The 21,675-nt window shown below is 43.1% G+C and overlaps 1 protein-coding gene across 1 annotated transcript; it reads right to left on the reverse strand.

Moving 5' to 3' along the window:
* Nucleotides 1–608: 608 nt before the first annotated feature.
* LOC140915381 (inactive pancreatic lipase-related protein 1-like) lies at nt 609–20,626 on the reverse strand. Its single transcript, XM_073354969.1, has 12 exons — nt 20,578–20,626; nt 18,882–19,036; nt 17,985–18,110; nt 15,880–16,014; nt 14,433–14,541; nt 10,952–11,071; nt 10,572–10,691; nt 8,442–8,560; nt 6,507–6,636; nt 5,381–5,492; nt 2,018–2,185; nt 609–672 (listed from the first exon to the last, which is right to left on the reverse strand). Exons 1-12 carry the CDS (start codon nt 20,624–20,626, stop codon nt 609–611), a joined length of 1,407 nt encoding a protein of 468 aa, XP_073211070.1.
* Between the last annotated feature and the right edge of the window lie 1,049 nt (nt 20,627–21,675).

Consider the following 21,675-nt stretch of genomic DNA (forward strand, 5'->3'; position numbering starts at 1 on the left):
AGCCAGCTTAGTATTGGATCCTGCATGACTATGACTGCCCATATGGAGCAGGATTGTAAGAGTTATTAAAAATTATGCTTTCACAAACACCCTTTCTCCTTCGCTACTTCATCCACAGCTAGTCCATGCTCACTTGCCTCCGTGTGACCTCTCTGGACACTCAGACTCAGTCTGTCTGTTTTTAGGCATTGGGCAATGTGAGACTTATGCCAGTTTGTGGAAACATTAGCTGGGCTAAACTCTGCACTAAGTTGTATCTGTGCAGCTCCAGAGACTTCAGTGGGGTGACATGGGAGTAACTGAGATCAGGATTTGCTTCAGTATGTCCTCTGATTTGAGACAACCAATTCACCTCCTTAACAGATGACAACCTCCCTGATCACTATGCTTATGTATCATATCCTTGTTCCCTATGTTCCATATGTTTGCATCTTTGAACATTATAAGTCCCTCCACATAGGGAGCGTGTCTTCTTGTACATTTGCATAATGGCCAGCACCTTTTGGGTTCTACCATAATACACATAATGATGATAAAAGGAGTGGGACAGTTATTCATTATCAACTTTTATTAATATTAACATACAGTGCTGACATTTTTGTATGTTGTTAGCAAGATGTAAGAGTTTGCAGAACGTTCTCTCGCACAGTTTCGCTGCCACAGAAATTAAACCTGAGGAGAAAAAAAGAGGTAAAGTGCTTTTAGTGTGTCTAGATTTATTTCTTTTTTGTAATTGTACCAGTGGTTTTTTAATAGAATAAGCCAACCTAATTTGTTTTTTGACAAAGTTATGATGAAATACTGTTACATTGGCACAAAAGAACAAGCAAATGCTTTGGGTTGCTAAATGTGAAATATTATTTCCTGCTAAAACACCACGGGACTTTAATCATCCTGATTGGTTGGCCTCTCTTTTTTGGCTACATTCCTTTGGTTGTGTACCTTTCCTGCTGAATTTGCATACCACCAGCATTAGAGAGATGATGGTTGCTAGGTGTTTGCCAAGACATGAATAAATAGAATAGCTCATGGGACGTTTATAAATAGAATAACTCATGGGGACGTATCCCTCAGCATGTTGATCTGTTGAATGCAAAAACCAGAAGTAGACTTGTACACTCTGCTGTACTATAGTTCACTGGGCTGTGAACATTTTGGTTTGCTTGAGATTCCCCCACCACATCTCTATTTCAAGTGAATGGACTTTAGCTGTGTGATTTTTTTAATTATATCCGTGACCCATAGAATGTACCTCCCCCTTCATTGTGTCTCCATTCAGAAGGGCAGAAAAGGTAACAAAACATCATTGGTGGGTAACTGATTGAAACATGCTGTTTTAAAAGAATTAACTTAACGAGCACCTTCCAATCAGTAACTGCCATGAAGTACACTGCTTCTACAGTCTTAAGGCCTTATCCAAAACCCATTGAAGTCAACGGGAGTCTTTCAGTGGAGTTCAGTGAGCTTTGGAACAGGCCTTTTAAGCACAATTTATAACTACTAGCTCTGTCTGTGGGAACTGAAAACATATTACCATTACCTTTTACTCTTCCAGAGCCTGATCCAACACCCATTAAAATCAGTGGAAAGACCCCTATTGACTTCAATGGACAGTGGATCAGACCCCCTAATGTAAGTTTTAAACCCTGATGGCCATTTCTAGTATAAAACTTGCAGTACCCAATAGTCTGATGTCTGGAAAGAGCTGTGCTGATTACCTAAGCCACAGTTAAGTTAACTTTTCCTACCCAAAGCACAGAGGTTTATACAAAACCGTTGCTCTTGTTGAAGCCAAATCCAGATGTTTTTATAATTTTTCCTTGACGATATCTGACAGAAATATTTACCAGTAGGCTACATCGGTAACTTGTGGGGAAGGAAATTTAAATTTTTCCTCTTTTCTTTTTTTTTCTTTTTTTTTTAATGCTCTAACTGGCTGTTCTCGTGCAAGCACTATATGTCACGCTGTACTTGTAGCTCCTAAAGAATTTGAAATTTTCACAATAAATATACATACACACTCCCATCTTCTCCAGCTTGTACTGTGACCGCTGCTGCTCCCAGTGTGGGTAAGGTTGGGTTTAGGACATGGTTGTTCCAAAGAAATTTAACTTTTGTAATAGTCCCAACATTAAGTTCAACGTCAATGAAGTTGGCATATGTTTCGCCTGGTTTGAGGGTCCCCCTTCAAGAACAAAAGTATATAATATCCAGTGAGGTTTAATATTAATTACCAATAGAGTGTAGCTGTTTGAGTAGCTACAGTAGCATATTGATAATGAACATGGCCTTCAGCTTGTCAAACAGTAAGGATCATAGAGTCATAGAAGATCAGTGTTGGAAGAGACCTCAGGAGGTCATCTAGTCCAACCCCCTGCTGAAAGCAGGACCGACCCAAACGAAATCATCTAGCCAGGGCTTTCTCAAGCCGGGCCTTAAAAACCTCTAAGGATGGACATTCCACCACCTCCCTAGGTAACCCATTCTATTGTCTCGGTTACCTCAATGTCATGTAAATGTTCATGTTACACAAAAATTTGTAAATGAAATTTTCCTGTCCTCATATAAAATCAATGTTCATCAGAATGCATTACCTGCTGACCAAAGGGATGTTTGTCTGGCATACCCATGCTCTACAGTACCTCCCCTATATTAAAATATAGTGTTCCAGGGGACCCAGTTACAACACAGTGCCCTGAGGCTTGGCTGCAGCATGGTTTCATTTGGTAGCGTAGGCAGGGTCTTGGCCATGTTTTGTACATATGTTAGACCTGTTTTATCTTCAGTTCAGTTGCAAAACGCAGGCATGGTGCCATATGTGCTACAAAATGTAGGTGTGTAGACTCAGTCAGGAGACACCCATGTTTTCACCGAGTCTCTGAAACGGTTGGATTGGTCATGCAGGAAGAGCCTTAGGGAAAGGGGAGGATCTAGCAAGAATCAAACAAAAAAAGTCAACTTCTTGAAGGCTAAGAAACTCCATGCCTGGCTGGGAAATGTCAGGTGGAGAAGTCAATCCTGGGGTAGTCTTTTCTGTGCTGTTAGCACACCAGGCCTTTTCTTCCGCAGAGACAAGGGGCCAAATTCTCCTCTCATCTACAGTGGCATAAATCCAGAGTAGCTCCAATTACTTGCACAAAGAACTCATTAAGGAAGTGGGCTTTGAGAAGCGATTTAAAGGAGAAGAGGGAGGTGACGAGGCGAATGGGGTTAGGAAGGCAGTTCCAGGCACAGAGAACGCATGGGAGTGGGCGTGGGGAAAGGATACAAAGAGAGACACAAATTGGCAAAGTATATGTGTGGGTTGCCCATCAAGCAGAATTTACTTGGTAAGTGCTTTGTGTCAGAGCTGTGCCTTCTGTTAGCATCCCTTTAGAATCTAAATCAAATCTAGCTGAACATAATTTATAATGAAAATCACTTAATATATCTTCCCATTAGATCTACTACCCTTCCAAATTTCCATGACAGCATAATATATTACTGACCATGCCAGATAAACAGTAATCCAGCACTAACATATTTGTACTGCTAGCACAAAAAATGAACAGGATTGTTAACTCAGAAAATCAAAATAAACTCACATTGCAGCAGAAAATTGCAATGCTTTGCAATGCATAGCTTTATTCAATGTGCACTACAGCTGGGATTTTCAAAAGAGCCTAAGGGAGCAAAGCACCTAGGTCCCACTGACTTTCAAGGGCATTTGGGCATCTACAATTTCAACTTCAAAGGGAGTTTAGGCTCTTTTAAAAAGTCCAGCTTTCTCATGCTAAACCCTTTGGCAGCATAAATTTAAGTTTATATATAATTACACCCCAAAAAAGTTCAAGAGCATTGTTAACGTTGCAAAGTCAAGCACTCATAAGTTAGAAAAAACCAGACTTAACGCTGTCCATGCAACTTTAATTTGGCCTTTTTTGTGTGTATGTATTATGATAAAGTCTTAAATTACACCGTTGCATATTATCTCTTTTAAATTACTTGATCACATGCTATCCATTTTCCTCTGTCTTCGCCCCGCCACATCAAACCTCCACCCCCTGGATCCTGCTCGCTCCCTCTTTGCTTCCCTGCCCCTAACCCTCATCCATCCCCTGCACTTTGGCTCCAGCAACCCCCATCTCCCCACTAATCCTGTTCTTTCCCAGTTTCTTGCACCTACTCACATCTCTGCATTCCAGTTAGGCTGTTTTCTTCTCCTCCTCGCTGCCAGGCATGGGGGAGCATTGTGGGTACAACAGACACTGTGTCCCTACTCTCAGTTCCTGTGCCTGGTACCACAGTGGTCCCTGGCTGCCTAGAGCAACATCTGCAGGGAAAGTCTTGCTCAGCTCCTGCAGCCATGGGATAGAGCATACCCAAGAGCTTTGTTGGGATGCTGCATGCAGCATACGGTTGCAGATAGCAGCTGTGAGGGGCTGGAGCATACTCAGTGCAGATGGATTCTTTGGAGAATTTAATGTCAAACTCTAACAGGTCTTTACTAAGCATGTGCAAACTGAGATTTTTCAGAAATGTAGGACAAATGTGGATGAATTTTCATGGGGTTGGCAAAAGAGACATTCCTGACACCAGGATGACCCCACTGATAAATTTAAAGTTTCTGCTCTAAAGCATGAAGGCCTTAGAACTTTAAGGTCAGACTTGACAAAGCCCTGGCTGGGATGATTTAGTTGGGGATTGGTCCTGCTTTGAGCAGGGGGTTGGCCTAGACGACCTCCTGAGGTCCCTTCCAACCCTGATATTCTCTGATTTTTTAACTTCTTGGTTGTAATGGTTGTAAGAATTTTTTTAACATGGGCAAAACACTGTATTTTTCCTTAATCTCTTTCTCAGAAACACCTGAACCATTCTAGCTGAAATTTAATATCTGCCTGGCTTTCTGTCCAAAGCAGACACCTGAAATAGAAAATTTCAGCAGAAATGGTTAAAGTTTGGCAAAGTGATGACCACACAAAAATAGGGTTTTGTAAAAGAAAGTGTCAGGCAATCCTGATGACAGGCCAAGCTGGGTAGCACCGCCTATGATAGCACCATAAACTGATACAACATTTTACAAACATGCAAAAGATAAGGGATCAGAATTATACTAGTGTAAATCCATAGTATCTTTTTAGAATTCAGTTAAATGACATGGTGTAACTGAGATCAGGATCTAGCCCCAGGTTCTTGTATCCCTATAGTTAGCAGAGAAGTAGAGCTAAATTCTAACGCTTCTGATATAAATCCAGAGTCAATACAGTTAGTATGGATTTACACCACTGTATGTGAGAGCAAAATTTGGCCTGTAGATTAAGAAGAAGCATTAATTAAAAATAGATGAATTAAATATTCTAATAGCAGAGAAGCTCATTTTTCATTATAATATGGAACTTACTGAACAATTTCATATTGCCTTGTGTTTCCTCCAGCTCCGTACAGGGCAATATTTACATACCCACTCACTTTGCTCTTTCCAGCAATTGACACAGATACTTTATACCTCCAACCTACACAGCAGAAATAAAATGAATTCGATTGTACCCACATAGAAACAAACGCAACAGGCCTAGTTTTGATTTTCTATCACTACTTTATGTTTCAGGACAAAACAAAGGGAAAACATCACTGTCACTTCACTTTGAGCTCAAGATTAAATTCTGGCCTGATTGGAATGACGAGAATACAATAGAATAGACTGTTTTTATAGGCGAATACTAGGAGCCTGCTTTTCCACTGCTTTGCACACTCTGCAGTCATTTACAGCCATTCAAAAAGAGTGTAAAACCCTAGCAAATCACAATTCTCCACGCACACTGGTAGTAGCATTTTATTCCCAGTTTGCACGGTGTGAATGACTGCACAAAGATCAAAGGCAGAGGAAATTCATGGACTTTGTGTTTATTTGTGAAAAATAGTCCATACTGTGATAGAAGGAACATATCACATGTCATATTGACCAGGAAAGTACCTATTCACAACTTGGGGGTGTTGTAGGGAACAACACTGAAGAGTGAGGACTGGATTTTCTGGTCAATAAGCAGGGCAAAGAGGACTTAAAGCATCCGACAGCCGGAGGAGTATTCTGTAGAGGGGAACTTTCCGTTGACTTACAGCTGGGAAAGGTGGCTATGCTACCTCCTACTCCAGCTGCGTTCCCACCCCCAGCATAAGGGAAAGGAATTATACATGGGCCTAGTTTGGAGGGTGAGGGGGCATTTCACCCCCAAACTGTAAGCCTTGGACAGGCATGGAATTTGCACCCCCCCACACACACGCATAGCTCCATTGGCCAGACTGGAGCTGTCCCCCCAAATATAGAAGTCAAACTACACCTATGGAGTTATGTTGGGGGCTTTCTGGGACTGGTGTTGTCAAGACAGGGAGGGGAGAGGGCCCCTCCACCATGGTATGGTCCTTCATCCATTAAAACTAATTTAAAGTGAGAGGGAAATATTTTAAATATTTTAAATTATGTTGGTGCTCAAGTGTAAATAGAAGCAAGTAAAGAAGTAGGAACTTACGAGCAAAATCCTTGGCCTCTCCAGTGTTCAGATAAAGTTTCTGGATCCCAGAAGTAACTCTGTCCTTAAACTTATCCGCATAGTGACCCATTTCGGGGCATCCGCCTTTGGAGCATGGGAAGCAGTTATCCTAATCGAAATATATGTGCCAATTCACAGAATCAGAGAATATCAGGGTTGGAAGGGACATCAGGAGGTCATCTAGTTCAACCACCTGCTCAAAGCAGGACCAATCCCCAGCTAAATCATCTCAGCCACGGCTTTGTCAAGCCGGGCCTTAAAAACCTCTAAGGAAGGAGATTCCACCACCTCCCTAGGTAACCCATTCCAGTGCTTCACCACCCTCCTAGTGAAAACATTTTTCCAAATATCCAACCTAAACCTCCCCCACTGCAACTTGAGACCATTACTCCTTGTTCTGTCATCTGCTACCACTAAGAACAGTCTAGATCCATCCTCTTTGGAACCCCCTTTCAGGTAGTTGAAAGCAGCTATCAAATCCCCCCTCATTCTTCTCTTCTACAGAATAAATAATCCCAGTTCCCTCAGCCTCTCCTCATAATTCATGTGCTCCAGCCCCCTAATCATTTTTGTTGCCCTCCGCTGGATTCTTTCCAATTTTTCCACATCCTTCTTGTAGTGTGGGGCCCCAACTGGACACAGTGCTCCAGATGAGGCCTCACCAGTGCTGAATAGAGGGGAACAATCATGTCACTCGATCTGCTGGCTGATCCTAATGAGGCTCTATCCCAAGGAGACAGGGAAAAAATCATTTGGCCACAGAAACTCTAAAAATATAATTGTTTCTCTCTCTCTGTGGCAGCACGTTGCAAAACAGCCCCATTCTCTCCCCCCACAAGAAAAGCTCATGTGAATTAACCTATTCCCTCCAATCCTCCTCATCTTCTGATGTTCAGACCCATCAATACTATCCAGCTGATGACGTGCAGTTCACTCCAGCCCTGCTAGTGATAGGCGTGTGTAGTCATGAGTGGTGTAGAAAAATGCTGCTAAGCCATGTCTATGGGCTAACTCTAACTCTGCTTGAAATAAGCTGCCCTAGAGGGGGCAGGAGGAGGACGGGCCCTGCCTGGCACCCCATGGATTTGGAGAAATGAATGTCTCCTTTGTACTTCATCCCAGTTTGCTGTTTGCTAGAAGGAGGTGTCTCCATTTCTCTAAGTTCCCTCTCTTAAACTCAGTGGTTTAGAATGGGGGTAGCAGATGGGGATCATGCTCTCCCTGGCTCATCTAATGGGTGGCTGTGAAGTGCTTTGATGATGCAAAGGTTTATGTAAGTGCTCGGTATTATTGTTATTTACCCCTTGCGCATGGAGCTCTGTTCCCCTCTACTGGTGGGTGGGCCACATAGCTGGGTTGATGAGCCTGCTACAGTGTTAGCTAACCGAGCTGGGTCATACATAGAGCTATGGGACTGAGGAGAAGGCAGTGGCTTTAGGCCACATCCCATCTGTATTTGTTCCTTGAGGTCATCAGGGGAGTCACCGAGCACGCACTGAGGTAAATGATTTTATTTCAAAATTATTTGCAAGGCAAAATGCTAAAATATGGGGGCAGTGCTCACTTCTCCTTGGATGTGCGCAATAAATAATTACTGGGGCAGATTCTTCCCCCCCTGCCTGAGCCCCTCTTCGACACAGCGGGGTGAGAGCTTGCAGGAGCAGCTCTAACTTATGCCACTGGCATGAGGTCTCTCAGGAACCTCAGGCCACTGTAGAGCCAGGCATAACTCTGCTCCACCATGCCCCTTCCGTGCCCCATCCCCATCCCCCAGTGCCCCAGCACATCCCTTACTTCCCCTTATTCCTGCACTCACGCAGTGCAAAGTGGCCTGAGCTGAATAGACTCTGGTTCTACCGCATGCAGCTGCACAGACAAGAGCCACTCATTCCTTGGGATGTGAGAATGACTTACTGTCTGGAAAATGTCATATGAAGCACAGGTGTATCCGAGAAAGCCATCGGGAGAGAGGATGCTGTCAGAATAATACTTGTAGCTTCGCAAATGATTACAAGCAACAAAGTCACGAGTTCCTGTGGAAAGAAGCTCCGATTACATACCGTATTGCAAGGCTATTGGTTGTTAGGTTTTTCTTTTCTGTAAACTATTCAGACTGGAATTGTGGTATTGAACTGATAGTGGCATTTGAATGATTTATAAAGCTCCACATTACGTCGTCACAAGTCTGGGCAGCACCTGAGTTGCCGTTTGAGACCTATTTCTTCAGTGACTGTATTGACCCTCGGTATAATGCACATAGTACAGAGTGTGCAAAATGCAGATGTGTAAGCAACATAGGGTCCAAGCGTGCACTCCTCGTTCATGTTGGTGAATACTTACTCACATGCGTAGCCCCCCAGGGTGTGATTAATTGCAGTAATGCTCGCTAATATGAATAAAGGGCCCCTGTAGGGAACAGCTCTCCTTATCATTATATAAAAGGAAACAAAATGTAGTGTGTGAAACACTATGTCCTCCTTAACACTAAGCTTCCTGGAGCAATGCTGATTTATGCAGACTGCGAATCTGACCACCTGATTATTTGAGGCGGGGAAGGGGCATGTTATTATTTTAAATACGTTATTTTGTACTAAAATTCCTTAAATGTTCTGGGTTTAGGTGAAAAAAAGAAGTAATTAAGTGCAAGGGGTTTTTCTGCATCCTTATTAATAGAGAACTTGATCTTGCAGTGCTTACACAGGCAAGAATTTGTGAGTAAAGACTGCAGAAATAGGCCAGTAATTGCAAAGAAGAGATTCATAGGGAAAGGGCTAGGAAAGAAATCCCAGGAAAATTTTCAAGTTTCATGAGAGAGGGAAAATAAATGTCTGCTATAGCTGGGGTGTTGTCCTTACTGTATGTCTTGATTTATCAATGTGATTTCCCAAAAGATGTAAAAGTTCGTGCTTGCAGATCCTTTGGCAGCTTTGGAATCTTAGACTGCACGGGTTTGCAGGGCAGGGTATGTGCTTTATTTACGTTCTGTCGGGTACAATGTAAATGTATGGCACTATGTACAGGATTCTTAACAATAAAAATAACAACAGGATTTGGAATATACAAAATAAGGAACAAATCTGAATGCGCATGATCTATCATACGCCAAACTCTTTCCAACTGCCTAATAATAGAAACAAAAATTACATTGTTCCAGTGCAACCCAAATTGCTAACAGGTAACTACAGAATAGAAACACATTTGAATTTAGCTGCCAAAGCTCACAAAACAATTGAAGCCAGAGATCCCATTGCAGAAATAGACATGAATGTTATTGTTCCACTCTCACCCAGTATGGCTGTCAGATGACAACATAATAGAAACAAAGTTGAATATTGTTGTTCCAGAGCTAAACTTCTGGCATAGTGTGAGTAGGGTTTGTTTCTCTGATTAGATAACTGGCAGCAGTTTTCGATGAGATGGACCAATGAATTAATATTTGTTTCTATTGTGGCGTTACCTGGGAACAGAGCAAGGTGCTCTGGAACAATCACACTGAAGTTTGCTCCTGTTATTTGGCAGCATGATGGACTATTTACAATAAACTCAAGTTAATCTTGCTCCATTAGAGCCAAAGCTGGATAGTTTGAATAGTGGGTCAGCCAAGGTCCTTGACGGAACATGGCTGGTGGGATCTGGGTCTTTGCAGACCCATGGAGCCCAAAGACATGTGGAAGGGGAGCAGAAACTATTGTTATTGCTCCTCGCCCCCAACCTTGTACGGGTACCCACTACTTGACAACGCAGACGCTCTGGGTGGTTGGAGGTAAAGATACCAAATCTCAACCCCATCAGCAAAGCAAAGCCTCCCCTTTTCCCAAAGCAAAGCCTTCATGCTACTCATTCTTTGATCCCCCTACTAGAACGTGCCCCCCAGAGTACATTTGGACCATACTATCAGTTTCACTGTTGTTTGTGGCTGTAACTATTGGCATTCGTAAAGAAAATAATCAAAAATAGTTGAAATAAGAAGATTGCTGCTATGTTAGCTCAATACATTTTGATGTAGACCCTCAATAGAAGTCATCATCTGCTTAACATATTTACCTTCCCAGATTCCATCAATGTCAACAATCTGTGAAACAGGATTCTTCTTACATCCTGGCATATGTATTCCTCCATTTGGATAAAAATCAAGATGTCCTATAGCCTGGTTCATGCCAAAACCTGCAATGTTTGTAACGGGGGTAAGCAAACTTTAATTTAAATACCGTCATGTATTTCCTGGCAGCAGCTCTACATAACGCTATAGGGCTATAGTTTGTAAGCTCTTTGAGGCAATGACTGGTGGGCTTTTTTGTTTGTTTATTTTTTGTTGTTTTTTCCCTGTATTTGTACAGCAGTGGGGTCATATTCTGTGACTGGGACTCCTAGGTGCTACCACAGGACAAAGCGATAATAATAATGCAATGCAGCTGGAAACTTACCCAGATATGGAATCGTGGGAGCTGAATCAGTATGAATAATATCAACAAAGGCTGCATCAGTCTTATCTAGTCTGACTTCAATGGGAGTACCTTGAAAATAAGGCTGCGCAGGATCCAGTCCTTAAAGAAATATATGCACAATTACACGTGCGTGCACTTATGTGTGCCCATAAATATAGCTAGCTAGTTCTATTACTGTATATATTTGAAGATGGGTCTCTGGTGGCTACATAGTTGTATTCACTTCAGAATTAGAGTCGCTAACGAATATATAGAATGATCGATCTGTCAGTGGTAAATGCCAAGGCCGTAACCATAGCAGGGTGAGCAAGGTAACAGCCCAGGAAGCAAAGCTCTGGGTGGGGGGGGGGGTGGAAAAATGGGGTGAAAAAATGGTAGGGGTGCAAATATGCTTGCTCGCCCGGGCACTAAAATGCCTAGTTGCAGCACTGGTAAACAGTGTGGGACAGATCTCCAGCTGGCGTAGATTAGTAGCTCCAGTGAAGTCAATGGAATTATACTGATTCATGCCAGCTGAGGAGCTGGCCTTGTAAATGTTTGTACTTGAATTCCAACTACTGCAACATAGATTGTTGTTTTAGGCCAACTTTTTTTTTTTTTTAAAGAGTGCCTAAAGTGAGGCTCCTAAATCCATAACCTGAATGGCCAGATTCTCAGACAAGCTTGAAGTCCGTAGGAGCTGTTGGGTGCTCAACACACTTGAAAATCATGATGCTTCTTTAGGTGCCTAGATACAGATTTTGGAGCCTAAGGCCATGTCTACACGACACAGCTTTTAGCGACACGGCCGTGTCGCTAGAAGTCAGGCAGTATGAATGCTGTTTGTCGGCACTTTTGCCAACAAAATACTTCCATCCCCAACGAGCAGGGTTCACATTGTCGATAGGAATGTGCACGGCGTTCACACAGGCACTTGCCATGGAAAAACTTTTGTCTTTCAGGGGTGAGGGGCTTAAGTACCTGTGAAAGACAAAAGTTTTGTCGTCCAATTGCAAGTGTAGACATAGCCTAGCTTTAGACACTAGTTTTGATATTAGCATAAACCTGAGACTCATTTTCTTTCTCATTCACTGCATTCGACTCAAGTGTTTGTAAAATCCTATAAATTACAAAGTGCTTATTATCCTGTGCTGGTACCTGATGCTTTCCCTGGGCAGCAGTTTTAGTTTTGTTTTTAAGTTGAATTTTGCACACTACTAGCCCAAGGGTTGGCACGCCCAGGCTCTTTGGAAGATGCTATAATGGAAAAAAGTTAAGTTCATAACATCTGAAATTGGCTTCTGTGCATGAGGGGCAGCTTTTCTGCCTAATGCACATCCCTCTTTGTCTGGCCTGTGTGCTGAATGAGGAATCCAAACAAACAGCTTGTCCGGGTGAGTGCTGAATATGTCTGTAAAACAGCCTGGCCCTGAAGTCCGGGGGATACATTAGCTGTATTTTCAGAAATAAGTAAGTAAATATGTATTATGTGATAGATCAGTTTGCTATGCAGAAGCTCTCTTGGCATAATGAATAACACTACTAAAAATAGTCAAGTTGCAGCTTGTCTGGACTGTATTAATAAAACGTGAACACCACAGCCCTGGAGTAAAGGAGCTTTGGGTGAGTCACCTGTGTGGCTGCTGAAAGGAAAGAATCCTCCGCCCATCCATCCAGCCCAGAGCCAGGGCACTGAACACTCTGTCTGCAGCTGTTACTCTGGCCCATGAGCTGTAGTAGTGGCCGCAGGCTGTTGTGCTCTCCCTCTCTTTTAATTCAAAGAAGGCTTTGCAGGCAGTGAATCTGTGCAGTTGGCAGACTCAGCGGCCATGCTGGTGTCACTCTCCCCAGCCACTTGTGAACCCCTTGCACAATCCCCCCGAGATAGCCACTGTGGAGCATTGCGCTGGGGTTATGCAGGTGATTGTGGAATCCTTTTGCACCTTCTGTTATACTGCTTGTTCTCCTCTGCACAACGGAACAGTGACATTTCTACTGCAGTTCAAGCCTGGTGCATCTAAGGAGCTTAAGGGAGAGGGGTTAGGATTTGCCCTATGACCTTAACAGGTCATAGGGCCTGATCCTGCAAGATGCTGAGTGCTCTGTCCATGCTCCAGCAAAGCTCTTTAGCACGTGCTTAACCTTAAGCATTGGAGTAGTTCCACTGAGACCAATAAGACCACTCACATCCTTTAAGTTAAACACATGCTTAAATAGTTGGCTGGATTGGGGCCAGAGTGCTCAGCATCTTTCAGGATCAAGCCCTAAAACAGTTGCTACGGTCAGTTTCACAGCACATTTTTGTTTTCCTGTTGTTTTCAAAAACCTAAGAAATTAAACTAAAAAAAAAAATCTGCTGGAAAAATAACATAAATTAAAATTCATGTGTGTAAATGCATTGCCAGATGTGAAGGCTTTGATGTAAACCTACGAAAGCAGGGAGATTAAAGGGGTACATTTGAAGGGTCAACCTTCTGTCTTTGCTACGTCAGTTTCAATCAGTCCTTTTCTGGGAATGGATATTGGACAGCAAAACCATGGCACCAGACAATTAACTCCTCTCACTGCTGTGCTGCGGACAGCATACTTCACCCAGACGTGGGTGATCTTAAATACAGGACATGCTCCTGCACCTGCACAACAAGCTGGCTTAATGAGAGAAGTAAACGATAGGAGAAAATCTGCCAGGATAAGGAAAGTGGGAATCACCATGTTAAGCCTGCATTGCTATAACAGGGTTGGGCGAATGCTTTGGAAAAAATCAGACTCATTACAACTGGTGCAGGTAACTTAAAATCTGTCAAATGAACTAGATTGTTGTGCGTTTGCACTGAGCAGCTTTAGTGGCAGGCAGAATGCCACAGTGTCGCAATGTTAAGCCATTATGTACCGAGCCAGAATAGCCCAGGCTCCCTGGGACCATCCTTAGAGCACAGCTGACAAAAGAGGACCTGCTGTACACAGCAGAGGCCAGCCATATCCTAGGGATGGGATGCTGGTACAGATCACTACCCCATGAAGCTAACCGTCTCCTGCCCACTGCACTTCAGGGGGACAAATTTAGTCCTGATGTAAGAAGATCTCAGGGACATTCTGCAGGGGGCATATACCTCCTCCCACAAAGATTAAGGTTAGGGCAAGAACACCATGAAGGGATCCTTATGGAGATTCCCACCTGGGTAACACCTTCCTGAGAGTGGGATGGTGTTATTGCAGAAGGGCACAGTTTTGGCTGTTAGCAATATGAGGTTATGATACGGTTGTGGAGTTCTGATTCCATCCTGTAGGGGGCAGTGACAGACACATCCACACATGTGCATGCATGCATACACACACCCACCAGTTCATTACACTGGAGGGTTGCCCTTCAGTCAGATACTGTAGTTGTTTTAGTAAAAAAACGCCAGGTAATGTTAAGGTCTAACAGTGCTCTCTTCAGATTCTTCATTGGTATAGACTGAGCTATAATTCATTAACCTACCGGTTATTCTTCCAAGGCCTGGCCTCCTTCTCCCTGTCTCCCCTGCAGCATGCGCTCCAAGGCTATGGCCAATGAAATGGACTTTGGAAGGAGAGTATCCATATTGTTCCTGAGGAAAACATCAATTGTAACGAAAGAGAATCTATATTTTCACTAATATGAGGTCTAGAGAGAAGCTCTGGCTTACACAACTAAAGCCAGAAATGGGCTGTGCAGAGCAGAGGCCCATGGAATTGGAGGGAGGACAGGGTCCAGGGTGTAGAACAGTAACAGAGCCATTCAGTAGTTGCTACTACAGCCTCAAGGCATTATTAACCTCTGCAACTTCTGCACACATGTGAGATTTTTGGCAGTGGATAGTCATGGATCCACCAGCCAGACCCCTTATTCCCTGCCCCACTGTGAATGGAAGTGTATTTGGCGTCCTGTTGACATTGTTTTTGCCAACTCATGAATGTCCAGGGAAAAAATTCATGGCCACTCTTATGTAGGACACCCACACTCTGCTAAGGCCTGATTCTCCACTGCTTTGCACCTTGTGTGGGAGTGAGCACCAGTGCAACGTGAGTGCTAAACACTACCATTCCGATTTGTAATTTGCACAGATGTAATTGACAACACAGGCTGCAAGGCAATGGCGAGCCAGCCCCCTAGTATTTATGCTAGCCAGAGACAAACTAGTTCAGAAAAGATTAGGCACCATCCCTCTCCTCATAGCTTCACTCAGGCCTAGTTGCAAGCATTTTTAAGTCATTAGATTTAGGGACAGAGGGAGAGATTTTCAAAGGCAAAAATGACAGTTAGGTGCCTAATTCCCACCAACTTTCAACTGGAATTTGGCCCCTAATGGCTCTTTGTGACTTTGAAACTGCCCCCCAGAGCCACATTTGGTGTAAAATGGTGAGTTACGTTGACATCAGTAGATCTATGAGATTTGCACAAGCTGAACATCTGGCCCTTAGTTTGATTACAGACCCACACCCCGTCTGCCTGCCCTGGGGCAGCTGGGAAGAGCCCACCTGTCCCCAAACACTCAGATCTAGGTGACACTTCTTCATGGGTTGGGGAGAGAACTCTGCTCTCTCCTCCTGGGAGGTGGCTGTTGCTGTCCAATGGCCAATTATTGTAGGCTTTTGTATGGGTATCCCTTAAGATGGGTCCTATAGCTTTCGTGGTTGAGAAAGGGTAAATTGCCCTGTTCATTACTTCTCTACCTTTAAAACTACCCAAACCTTCACATCCACAAAAGTACATAAAAGTAATTGCAGAATGAAAATATTCAAACTCTATGTATTATGGGGGAGTTGAAAGGACTTTAAAATCTAGCAGGAGGAGAACTGTCTTTTGCTGGCTATATGACAATTCATTGTGGTTGTTTATTTAGATTAGAATACATTTCAGCAACTCTATGACTATAATCCTATTGTGGAACGAGAAGATCCCTTACCATAAGCACATTTATAAAATAAGCCACTTCAGCGCCCACGACACGGACATTGTTTGATGCCTGGGTATATTGGCATCTTGATCCACCACTCCAGTCTATGCAGATGCAGTTCACATCTTCTACTTCAAACATCCTCTGGTGCGAATATATATTTAAAAAGAACAGAAGCAAACATTATCAGCACCAGTTCAGATTGCTAATTACTTAACACAGTCAGAAAGACATATAAATGTCATAGGAATTCCCTGTACATTTTTTCAAGTACAGCCCCTATATTATACCAGGGCTCTGTTCATGTCTTGATTCTTTATGTAAATGATGCAGAGTCACAGCCTGTAAATTATAAGTTCAGTTAGAAGCTTATATTTTTCCATAATAATTAAAAGGTGGGATAATTAAAAACTTATATATACGATCTGTATTTATCAAACACATGGATTTATATTTTCAAGAGGATACATAAGGTTTTGCTTCTCTTGCTCTGACCTGTAGAATGGTTTGCTAAAGACACCCTCTTTTAGCAGCTCTGATATATTTTGTGTATTATGTTATGCTCTGGGTTATGTGTCAGTAATGCCAGTGAAAGCAAGTAAAGTACTTCTTGTTGTGAATAAGGATGGCAGAATCTGGCTGTACGTCAGTGGTTCTCAAACTGTGATCAATGGACCGTCAGCCTCTTTGGTGATCTGGAGATTGAGGTCATTCAGAACCAAGCAATGGGAAATTTGAAGGAGGGGATGACCGCTGGAGAGAGGAGGAGTATTCAGCCCAGGGAGAAGGTTAGAGAAGTCCTGTGTTTGTGTATTGTTGCTTTCGGAGCTGCAAAAGGGTGGTTTTGTGCAGAGCTGCCAACTACAGGGCTCTTTTGGTATCACAAAGATCAAGAAGCAGAATTTTACTGGTGGAACAGAGCCAAAAAAGGCTCCACATGTCCCCTGAACTGGGCTAAATCCTGGGAGTTGGGGAATGTTGGCCAATCAGCACCCTTTTACCCCAACTGGCCAATGGGTGCCAGAGACTCCCAGGGGCCGAGCTACCTATTGTCCCTTGGCAAGTGTCTCCCTTCCTTGCTGCTGGGACTGTGCCCCTTTCACCACCTGCCCCATCAATTTCCCCAATCCATTGATGCAGGTGGGTCACAGTTGGTGTTATAAAGAAGAAGGAGCAGAATTTTACTAGACAGCAAGTCAGCTCTTCCAGGAGAACTGATTTTTTTTAGTTTTCTAAATTTGGGTGGCCTATTGGCCTATCTAGGACCAGAGGGAGGAGCCTGTCTAGACCAATATAAAATGTATTTATAAAATCAGTCTTAAGTGCCAACTTTCAGAACAAAGACAAGGATGAGATTTTCAAATATAGGGCTCCAGGCTTCCCTGGAATTAGCTACTGACTCGAGACAAAGGAATAAACTGCACAGCTTTGCCCTGCCAGCTCAGCCATTCTGATTGCAAATGCTCACTTGCAGAAAAACATTTTGTATAAATGTGAAAAGAGGAGATGGATCTGAAGATGAGTAAAAATGCATCAGAGGGGCAGATGGTTGGAATAGGAATGTTAGGAGCCATGTCATCTCCCCAGCTATCGTGGCCCAGTTCAGTGTCATGGGCTATCCCACCTCTCCTCGGTGGAACTTCCACCCTCAGAGCCTTCCTGTACCCTCGCAGGTTAATCCAGCTCGTAATCGGCAGAACTGGGAAGCAACAAGCTTGATCTCTCCCAATTTAACAAACTTTGGAATCTCCTTAATTTCTAAGCAGCATTTTACTGCATTTTTTTTGTATGCCAGAGAAAAAACATTGATTGGACCAAATTCTGTCATCATTTATGTCTGTATAAACCCTTTAACTTCAACACAGAGTAGAATTTGGCCCATTTTGTTTAAGATTTTTCCTGGAAGTGGAGCTAGAACTGAATAGATTTCAGGTGAACAACATTTTATGTCCTAATTTTGTAAAGATAGACGAGGACAGCTTTCCTCTTCTTGTCAGCCCAGATGGCACGATATGCATTGGTTAGACATAGAGAAAATGAATAATTACAGGAATACCTTCATAAATGTGAACTAAGTGATTTGAGAATGACAGAATATCCAGATAGTACCATACCTTGCACATGTCCGACAGCCAGTTTTCTTCTCCTTGGTCTATAAATCCATGGATAATAAAACGTGTTATTTTGTTTGTATTGAAATTTGAGTAGCCAATCGTTGCTGGATTTATTGCAGTGATCTCCTGTTGTAGATATTAAAATAGTAAATGTTTTAGCTATTTCATGTAAAAACCTTATCAAAACAGCAATGTGAATAGAAAACAACACTGTTATTATGCAAGCCCAAATCCTGCAAGCATTTACACATGCACTGAACTTTACACATGTGACATTAAGTCGGTGTATGTTTGCAGGACAGGGGCTGAGGAGTTTCGCCATTGATTTCAGTGGAGCCAGGATTTCACCTTTAGTGTGTCCTTTCCATTTCTCACCAAACAAGTTCCAGTGCTACAGATTTTCCTAACATTTCTCAACAGACACAGGAAAAATGCAAAGTGTGGCTAGGGGTGACTTTTGCCGTCCTTTCTGGGGAGGGAGCCTTCCGTCTGTCATTTGCATAGGGTTGGGAAAGTCTTGATTGGGTCTATTCAAAGAATCACCTGTTGCATCCACCAGTGAGAATTCTGTCCCTTGAGACTTAGTGAGACTTGTGGTAGGGTGGACAGGAAATTTCTGAGGGCCTGGAAAATGCTGCCTCCTGACCAAATTGGAGAGTTGGCAATTTCTCTCACTGGCCTTGGAAATGCCAAGAGCACTAAAAGGTGATGTTGCTATATTCTGTGTGTACATGTCACTTAGGATGATCAGATGTCCCGATTTTATAGGGACAGTCCCGATTTTTGGGTCTTTTTCTTATATAGGCTCCGATTACCCACCACCCTGTCCTGATTTTTCATATTTGCTGCCTGGTCACCCTCAGTCACTTGCAATATTTAAACAGCAATAGGTCTTACTTGAAAGTTATTAGGATTCTTTTTTGTGTAAAGAAGGAAGCGGGTGTTTATCTTTTCTGGACTCCAGGGTAACTTTGCCACTGGTCTTTCTATAGTTCCAGCCCATGGTATATCATCTGTGAAGCACCCAAGCCTTTCAAAGCAAACTTCCTTTCCTGTAGCACACAGATCAAATTATCAGGATGTGAATGAGCAAAGATGTGGTAGGTTCTAATTGTCACATTCTGTCCTGACAGCACTTTCCTCCAATGGTCTCTCGGTGCTCTCTGAGCGCAGCAACCCGCATTCAGGCCAGCTACAACTGCAGGCATTGCCCTTGGCAGAGCACAGCAACTGCTTCCCCTGGGCCACAATCCACCCCAGTAATGCAAAGGCCTTCCGCACAGGCCCACAGAATAGGGCCAGCATGTAGTGGGGAGTATGTATTTCCCCCGACAAGGTTTGATCTAAACCACACACCACACAACAAAAACACTAACCCAGGAACCTATCCTTGCTACAAAGCCTGTTGCCAACTGCGTCCACATATCTATTCAAGGGACACCATCATAGGGCCTAATCACATCAGCCACACTATCAGAGGCTCGTTCACCTGCGCATCTACCAGTGTGATATATGCCATCATGTGCCAGCAATGCCCCTCTGCCATGCACATTGGTCAAACTGGACAGTCTCTATGTAAAAGAATAAATGGACACAAATCAGACGTCAAGAATTATAACATTCAAAAACTAATCGGAGAATACTTCAATCTCTTTGGTCACTCGATTACAGACCTAAAACTGGCAATTCTTCAACAAAAAAACTTCAAAAACAGACGCCAAGGAGAGACTGCTGAATTGGAATTAATTTGCAAACTGGATCCAATTAACTTAGGCTTGAATAAAGACTGAGGGTGGATGTGTCATTATACAATGTAAAACTATTTCCCTTTGTTTATTTCCCCTCCTACTGTTCTTGTAAAGTGCTGGAAATGGCCCACCTTGATTATCACTACAAAAGGTGTCCTCGTGTTCCCCCCACCCCTGCCCTCTCCTGCCGGTAATAGCTCACCTTTCCTGATCACTCTTGTTATAGTCTGTATGGTAATGCCCATTGTTTCATGTTCTCTGTGTATATAAAATCTCTCCACTATATTTTCCACTGAATGCATCCAATGAAGTGAGCTGTAGCTCACGAGAGCTTATGCTCTAATAAATTTGTTAGTCTCTAAGTTGCCACAAGTCCTCCTTTTCTTTCTCTGGGGAACATTCCTCCATAGGCTCCCTCCCCCTGGCTCTGCACTGTCCCTTGTCATGGGCAATTTGCACAATGTGAACCTAATTGATTACCAGCCAGATTGTGCCCATGCTAGTCTGGATGCACAAGGGAGGAAGTAGGTACAAAGATCCTTCCACTTTACCTTGTGGCCTTGTGGAGAAGACCAGGATAACAGCATTTTTGGGGGGAAGAAATCTCCCCATACTTCCTGTTTTTTTAAACCTGCTTGTTAACCTGCAAGGCTCAGGAACTGGGGCTGGGACTTCCTGAGGGAATGGCAAACCATACCTCTCACCCTCCTTACAAATGAGCTGCAAACTCAGATAGTCATTACACATAGAACCTTCATCACATAGAGCAAAGTCCTGGGAAAAGAAAACGATTGTGATCAGAATAGAAATGCTGTACTGAAATTGACATAAATCCTATGCCTCACCTCTGGTTGTACCAAGCAGAAAAAGTGCAAGAATCCAAATTCCAAGCATCTAGAACAAGTCAAAAGGAAAAAGCTTAGACTGTCTAATCCACATGATAGGCAAAGCTTTGTATCGATTGCTTTTTCTCATTATAAATCTGTAACTGTACCACACAATGACAGTGTCTCAGCAGCAGCTTTTACTAACTAAGATAAAAAGTGACTTACTGTTCAATGCTCTACCTGGCGTCCCCAGGGATTGCTAAACAAACTTTGTGTGTGCTTTTATAACCTGACTTATCCTTGAGGCTTTTCTTCAAAAGGAAACTCCCAGAAAGATAGAAAATGGCATGTGTGTACTTCAGATGTAGATTATCATAAACACACAGAGCAGCGCTCGCGTATGTATCAGGTAACTAGTTTTTATCATGTAAAATTTCTGGAGCAGAAGAAGATGTTTTGATGGAAAAAGCGGTTGTTAACTCTGCATTTTAGATGTGCATGTGCCAATGCATGATGCTTTCAGAGTACTTAAAGACAAATAGCTTTACTAAATAAAAATAAATCTTCTGAACTGGATTCCACTGCCTTTACTCAGGTTGCTCTGCAGTAGTCCCATTGAAGAAAAGGGTATTATGCATAGCTGTATAGATTTTAAATCCCTATAGGACCATTGTCATCATCTAATCTGACCTCTTGCATAACACAGGCCACAAATTTCATCCAGTGACTGTGCTGGCCTCCGAGAAGGTAGCAGGAAAAACAGAATAAACCAGACCTGCTGGCCTCCGAGAAGGTAGCAGGGGACCTGCTGGCCTCCGAGAAGGTAGCAGGAAAAACAGATTAAACCAGACCTGCTGGCCTCCGAGAAGGTAGCAGGGGACCTGCTGGCCTCCGAGAAGGTAGCAGGAAAAACAGATTAAACCAGACCTGCTGGCCTCCGAGAAGGTAGCATGAGACCTGCTGGCCTCCGAGAAGGTAGCAGGGAGAAACAGGTTAACCAGACCTGCTGACCTCCGAGAAGGTAGCAGGGAAGAACAAGCATAGATTAAGCACTGAATAAAATCAGGAGTGATAGAAAAATTAAAAATTTGTTAGAATGTTAAAGAAAAAACAGGG

Source organism: Lepidochelys kempii, chromosome 7, assembly GCF_965140265.1.
Source record: "Lepidochelys kempii isolate rLepKem1 chromosome 7, rLepKem1.hap2, whole genome shotgun sequence".
In the NCBI taxonomy this organism is placed as follows: Eukaryota; Metazoa; Chordata; order Testudines; family Cheloniidae; genus Lepidochelys; species Lepidochelys kempii.